This window comes from Lactuca serriola, chromosome 8, assembly GCF_051521515.1.
Source record: "Lactuca serriola cultivar US96UC23 chromosome 8, Lser_US96UC23_V15, whole genome shotgun sequence".
Lineage (NCBI taxonomy): Eukaryota > Viridiplantae > Streptophyta > Magnoliopsida > Asterales > Asteraceae > Lactuca > Lactuca serriola.
The window spans coordinates 189,089,501-189,097,431 of NC_136415.1; the positions used below are offsets into that span (position 1 = coordinate 189,089,501).

Sequence of the window (7,931 nt, forward strand, 5' to 3'; positions counted from 1 at the left end):
GCCATAACACTTTAATTATTGGTCACCCTTAGCCACCTTCGTTTGTCAAAAAACCAAGGTTTTTTTTTTTTTGTATATATAAAGAATAACTATTGTGTTTGTTCGTTTCATGAGGCGACTCCTAATGAAATGCTTTAGAGACTTTGGTTCTTCACATATCTCAAACCCGATGGAAATTAAAAAAAAAAAAAAAAAGTATTGTGTAATAAAGCTTATAAATGGTGGAGGACACATATTTCCACCAATAGAACTTTAGTTCTTCACCCACAAACAAACAAGGGGGTTGAATAATCCACATTTTGAGAAAATTTTCCGATGAAAAACTTTTTAAATTAACAAACAATAATAATATAAATTAATAACATACAATCAAAAGTTACATTTAACATTGAAAATAATTGATGAAATAATTATCATGATTGAAATCATAAAAATGGCAAAATGAATAGTTTTTAAATATACTTTTTCAATTTTGATTTTCAATGATTTCCCTTTAGCACATTTTGTACCTTTTCAAACATATTTTCACGATTTCCCTTTGTTAACATGGTAAACTGGCTTTTTTCTTCTCCATTTTAATTTGGTGGGCATGTGGACAAGTTTGCTACAGTAATATTGTGGAAAATGAGCTTGGACAGGGATAGTTCGCACAAGGTCAATGTTGGTGCACACTATTCGTTTTGATTGTCATTTTTGAGGAGGTTTTGTCAAATAAGTATCGGAGTATCATGTCGTGACAACCGACTTCAGGGAAAATTCAGACATCACATCGGCCATCACTCATTTTTTGTGAAATGTGGCCGTGAAGAAGCATTCACGCATTATGGCCAAATTAAAATTCTGAACTATTATTTTTCTTGATCGTTTTGGGAATCCTGCAAGTCTTGTTGAAGGGATCATTATATATTATATATAACAAGCTCCTTGCAATTGCAATGTATGTTGTGATGAGATTGATATTGCGTACAACCAATCAAATTCTTTTACTGGATAGTATTCTTCAAATGCATTGAATGTGTGGGTAAAGTTACCATAAATCAAGACGGAGAAAAATAGAATAAAGGCATGCATATCTGGGTTTTGAACATCTAAAACCCAGACAATTTTAAAAAAATTAGAAATAAAAAAATATCCTGTACGTATCAGACCCTTAGAGAATTTCCTTCATATAGGACACAACTACATACCAAAATAATGGCCAAGCTATGTTCGCTTTTACATAACCTACCTATGCTTGTGTTAAGAAAACAAATTAGCACACAACAATTTTAGTCAATAGGAGTATAGTCCAAAAGGAAAATCCAAGTAAATTAGTGGCATCAATCATAAATCTAAACAACGTAACATGTGTGTTTTCCTCATATTTTTGATTAATATATATCAACTGAACATCTTATCTTCCACGAAAGGTGATATATTTCCTAAACAATGACGAAACCATGCGTTTCTATATAAAGCCGGGCAAAGAAATTATTCCGAATCATTCACATCCATTTTTTCTTATCTCTACCAGAACTATGACATCAACAAACCAGACAGCCCTGAGTTTTTTGGTATTAATCTTCTTCTCTGCTACTTTGCTTTCACACACTACATCTAGGCTGCTCCCTGAAACTTCCAGCAATGAGAGCCACGAACAATGGATGGCTCGTTATGGACGCGTGTACAAGGATGCTGATGAGAAAGAACAACGTTCAAAGATTTTTCAAGAGAATGTTCGGTACATAGAGTCATCCAACAGTGTCATGAACAAAGCTTACAAGCTAGCAGTCAATGAGTTTGCAGACCTTACAAACCAAGAGTTCACGAGCACAAGGAACCGATTCAAGGCACACGAATGTTCCCCATCGACCTCTGCTTTCAGGTATGAAAATGTGACAGCAGTTCCATCATCAATGGACTGGAGAAAGAAAGGAGCAGTAACACCTGTTAAAGACCAAGGCCAATGTGGTAAGCAAAAACTACTACCGGGATTTTCAAACATGAGACGTAGTCCAAGTAGTAATTAAGTTATGTTTGTTAACAAGACCATATTTAATTAAACTCGATATCGCATCATATATGTTTGTAGGGTGTTGCTGGGCGTTTTCAGCTGTGGCAGCTATGGAAGGAATAACCCAACTGAAAACAGGTAAATTGGTGTCTCTCTCCGAACAAGAGCTCGTGGACTGCGACACCAGTGGTCAGGATCAGGGATGTGAGGGCGGTCTTATGGACGACGCCTTTGATTTCATCCTAAACAATAAAGGCCTTACTACAGAGAGCAACTACCCGTACAAAGGAGTCGATGGCACCTGCAACAGCAACGAGGAATCTAACCATGCTGCAGAGATTACGGGTCATGAAGATGTTCCTGCTAATAGTGAAAGTGCACTTTTGAAAGCTGTCGCTAGTCAGCCTATTTCTGTGGCCATTGATGCTAGTGGGTCCGACTTCCAATTCTACTCTAGCGGGGTGTTTACGGGAGAATGTGGTACTGAACTAGACCATGGTGTTACTGCGGTTGGTTATGGAGCGAGTGCAGACGGAACTAAATATTGGCTGGTGAAGAACTCTTGGGGAACAGGTTGGGGTCAAGAGGGGTACATAATGATGCAAAGAGATGTTGATGCGCAAAAAGGCCTTTGTGGCATTGCCATGATGGCTTCCTACCCGACTGCATAATTGTGTAACATCAAGAGTAATTATTGTAAATTAAGTGTATTTACAGTTATGTTATTACAAGGAAACATGTAAATGACAAAATGTATCCCAAAAATTAAATATTTGTAAGAATCCATGCAACTATATATATATATATATATATATATATATATATATATATATATATATATATATATATATATATATATATATATATATATATATATATATATATATATAATGCATCAGAAAAGTTGTGACCTTAAATGTATTTTGGTATATGCATATACTTCTCCGAGTATAGGTAATGTCAAACAAAACAGTCACCATGAAAGCACAAAAATCAACTTGATCGTGAAACATTCGATCTACGTTTTATAAAAAGTGATCCTTAACCGAATACGACTACCATGTAGACCTTCTTTCTTGAGATGTTAAGGGAATTCAACAGCAATATAATACATCTATTAGAGACCCGACTAACAATGACTATTACACCTAAATCATGTCTGTTACACTTCTCATAGAAATAATTGATATGATGGCCGTGTATTAGAATTTCCCACGTTCTCTGAAACCCACTAAATGTTGTTATTATGACAACATCAGATGAATAAATTTAGAAATTAAAATGATTTCCATCTGGAACCCTCATAATCAATCATGGTTTTAATCTTAAAGTCTAGAAGGTGATGGTGAAGTTCAAAACCAAGGAGTCTAGTACCAAACGGTGACCAACATAACACTTTAATTTTGTATATATAAAGAATAATTATCGTGTTTGTCTGTTTCATGAGGCGACTCCTAACGAAATGGTTTAGAGACTTTGGTTTTTCACATATCTCACACCTCGATGGGAGTTGAAAAAATAATAGGGTTATAAAGCTTATAAAAGTTGGAGGACTCGTATTTCCACTAATAGAACTCTAGTTCTTCACCCACAAACAAACAAGGAGGTTGAATAAGTCCACATTTTGAGAAAAAATTTCGATGAAAAAGTTTTTAAATTAAAAAACAATAATAATAGATAATAATATCATAAAATCAAAAGTTACATTTAACATTGAAAACAATTGATTGAAATTACAATTAAAAATGGCTAAATAAACAGTTTTTAAATATACTTTTTCAAATTTGATTTTCCATGTTTTCCCTTTAGCACATTTTGTATCTTTTCAAGCATATTTTCTTGACTTTCCTTTATTAAAAGAGTAAACTTGCTTTTTTTTCATCACCATTTCAATTTGGTGGGTATATGGACAAGTTTGCTAAAGTAATGTAGAGGCAAATGAGCTTGGAAAGGGAGAGTTCGCATAAGATCATTGTTGGTGCACATAAGATCATTGTTGGTGCACATTATGCGTTTTGATTCTCATTTTTATGGAGGTTTTGTCAAATTATTATTGGAGTATCATGTCTTGATAACCGAATTCAGTGGAAAATACAGACATTGGGCATCACTCATTGATTGTGAAAACAGGTCATCAAGAAGCATTGATGCATTAGGGCCAAATTAAAATTCTAAAAAAAATGATATGTATCATTTGGGGATACTGCATGTCTTGTTGAAAGGATCAATACATATTATAACAAGCTCCTTGTAATTGAAATGCATGTTGTGATGAGATTGATATTGTGTAACAACCCAAAGTTGTTCATCGCCGAAAACCCATTATATCCGTATAACTCGCTGTATATCGATTCGTTCCGATGTCGTTTTTGGGTTAAATTAATTAAACTTATATGTTTAATTGATGCTAATGAGTGTCCAAACCTGTTAGGAACTCACGAAATTAGCCCAAAATGCTTATTCCAAAAATTTTAGAAACGTCACCGCCGAGTTACGGAAACTTAATCGGGTGCGATCAAAAGCCCCGTTTAGTGCCGGTATCGGGTAGAATTCCATCGTGTCCAAGTTTTGGGACCTATTTAAATGTGTTCAAGCTTTCATTTGAAGCTTTTGCTTCATCTCTCTACTCTCTCTCTAACCTCTCTCCTAAATCCAAGTTTAAGGGTCCAAATCATCAATTTAAGGCTTCAAATCTTTGAGGGACATCGCGAGTAATCAGGCCTCGAACCGACGTTTAATGTCCGAAATCGTCGCATTTCCGAGTGCGGTGAGTTCATACCCCTACCCTTTTTCCGTGTTTTCAATGGTTTTTCAATGTTTTTAGGGGGGAATACAATCAAAAAGTACAAGTGTATTTTGTACTTAAACTGATTTTCAACTCAATGGTTTTACTTACTAAATGTCTTGATTTCCAAAGATTTGTGATAACTGACGTTTCGAATTGCAGGTTAAACATAGATTTCTTTTAAGAGTGTTATAACTATATTCTCTTTGAATAAGAAATCATACTAATCATATTTAAGATCAATACGAATACGAATATAATCTAGTACGAATACGAATACGAATGTAACTTAGTACGAATACGAATACGAATATAATCTAGTACGAATACGAATACGAATGTAACTTAGTACGAATACGAATACGAATACGAATACGAATATAACTTAGTACGAATACGAATACGATTATGAATACGAATGCGAATACGAATACGAATACGAATACAAATACGAATACAAATACGAATACGAATACGAATACAAATACGAATACGAATACGAATATAATCTAGTACGAATACGAATACGAATGTAACTTAGTACGAATACGAATACGAATATAATCTAGTACGAATACGAATACGAATATAACTTAGTACGAATACGAATACGATTATGAATACGAATGCGAATACGAATACAAATACGAATACGAATACGAATACAAATACGAATACGACTACGAATACGAATATGACTACGACTACGAATGCGAAAACGAATACGAATGCGAAATGACGCCTTTGGTTGACACTAAGACTTCGAATATACAGTTAGTGTACTCCTTGAGTGTCACCAGAGTTTCGAATCTAATACGAAAATACGCCTCTGGACCTCTACTGAGTTTCAAATATATCCGCCTTAGAATGTCGACAGAGCTTCGAATACACAACTAATATACTCTTTTGGAACTCAGCAGAACTTCGAAAATACTTGTAATGTACGCTTCTGTGTGATTCCAAATATTCGAAAATACAACTAAGTTAGTAGATAATAGTCATTCGAATGTAGAATAACTAAGGGTTTAGAATACTTAACAAATACTATACATATGGGAATTACTATTACATCGAAATCAAACCTAAGAAACCAACCACCATACATAGGAAAATATGGGATTTTCCTGGGATAACATAACAACCAGTAACGAACCTAGATACAAATAGACAACTCAATACATAGGAAAATATGGGATTTTCCTGGGATAACATAACAACCAGTAACGAACCTAGATACAAATAGACAACTCAACACATAGGAAAATATAGGATTTTCCGGGTAGTACAACAAAACATAAACGGATAAAGTAACAAACGAATAACTAAAACTATATGGAAAATATGGGATTTTCCTGGAATGTCATAACCAACCATTTTCGAAATTGTAACAAAGGATAACCAAACCGTTTTCATAAGAAAATATGGGATTTTCTTGATCAACAACTTTTCCAAATAAAGGAACTCGTTCTTTTCAAAACTAAACCGCATATGAACTCACTAGCTTTATGCTGATTTTCAAACTGCTTGTATTCTCAGGTCAGCGATAGACAGGTACACTGCCACTTTTTGGAGAAGACGGAGCGTCCCGAAGACTCGTCTTTACTTTTGTTCATATCATATATGTATAAAACACTTGTATAACTTTTCTTTCAAACAGATGTAAACAATATTATGTAATGTAATGTTTTGTGATTACTGCTTTACTATGTGCATTGGATTTGATACTCAACGTGGAGTCAACCCCGGAAATGTTTCCGCCTTTGGTTTTCGGGGTGTGACAGATTGGTATCATAGCCCTTGTTTATAGTGAACTGGTATACCAAAGCTTACATGGTATAAGACTATAAACATTAAAGGGCCTAAGTGCTCTGAACTAAAAGTATACTCTACGAATATAAGTATTTTCTAAAGTATACAAGTATACCGACTGTCGAGATCCGTAACTACAAGTAGAACAAAATATAAGTAAATGGGTGTTGTACACTGCGGTTAAACCTGGGCAGTTATGTAGTCGTGTCTAGGATCAATATAGCCTGGCCAACTATATTCATTCGAGACACGGCCAACATGTGCTTGGGAGTGACTGTGGTACGCAGCATACCTAAAACTTACCTAATATCCCAAACAACGAGTCGTCGCTGCAGCGAACCATGAAATACTATGGGAGTATTTCTCGAGCCGATCCTTTGTAGAAATCCTCGTATACGTGTTGTTCCTTGATCATTCCTCTAGCGATAAAAATTATCTGCCTTGATAACTCTTTCCTGCCTTATCGCTTAATATAATGTTATATCTGTCTTGATGAGATATCCCCCGATCTGTATCACTTGATACAATTCAGAGGACTTATGATCCTCTCTTTCCTGATCTTTTTAGATCAAGATGCCTCCAAGAAAGAGACCCAGCTCAAAGAACACCAACAACCCTCCGCCGCCACTACCCCTGCTGCTGTTTCTGTTGTCAATTCCACATCTCAAGTACCTGTTACCGGATATGTCGGTACCCTCCCGTGGTGTGACCGATGTAACTACCACCATCGCATCCCTGGCCCTTGTCGTGCAAAGTTCTATAGAAGCTGTGGCCAGGAAGGTCACCTCGCACGAACCTGCAAAACCCCAACCCCGTCAACTAGTCAAGCTTCCGGAGCAGGTATCGGTCAAACCTGCTACAGTTGTGGAGAGGTCGGTCACTATAAGCGAAACTATCCAAAGACAGTAACATCTGGCAACACAGGGAGAGTCCTAACCATGGGGCAAGAAATGACAGCCGCCGATCCCACCGTTGCCACAGGTATACTTCTTTTCGATAAATCTTGTGCCCGTAATCCTTTTCGATTCTAATGATGAAAGGATTTGCTAACCATTCATTCAAATATCTTTCTAAATTAAATCCTTCGTTAATAATCGAAATTTGCACTGTTGAGATGACCAACCAGTGAGAAAGAAAGCGTTAACGTCATACCCTTAGATCGTATCCTCAAATCGGATGGTTATCCCTTTCCATTTGATCTAAAGGTAAACCTTTCATGGAAAGCTTTGATGCAAACTCCGCATGGAATGACTTGGTCTCATTCATGCGGTTAGTCTTGTCTTCGAAAGGGTCGTCTGTTCGTAACTTTCCTTTGACCCAACTCTCATATTCTTCGTGCATCAA

At 35.9% G+C, this 7,931-nt stretch overlaps 1 protein-coding gene across 1 annotated transcript; it reads left to right on the forward strand.

The window, feature by feature from the left end:
* Positions 1 to 1,517: 1,517 nt before the first annotated feature.
* Positions 1,518 to 2,664, forward strand: LOC145067723 (senescence-specific cysteine protease SAG39-like). Its single transcript, XM_079014794.1, has 2 exons — positions 1,518 to 1,950; positions 2,072 to 2,664. Exons 1-2 carry the CDS (start codon positions 1,518 to 1,520, stop codon positions 2,662 to 2,664), a joined length of 1,026 nt encoding a protein of 341 aa, XP_078870920.1.
* Positions 2,665 to 7,931: the final 5,267 nt, after the last annotated feature.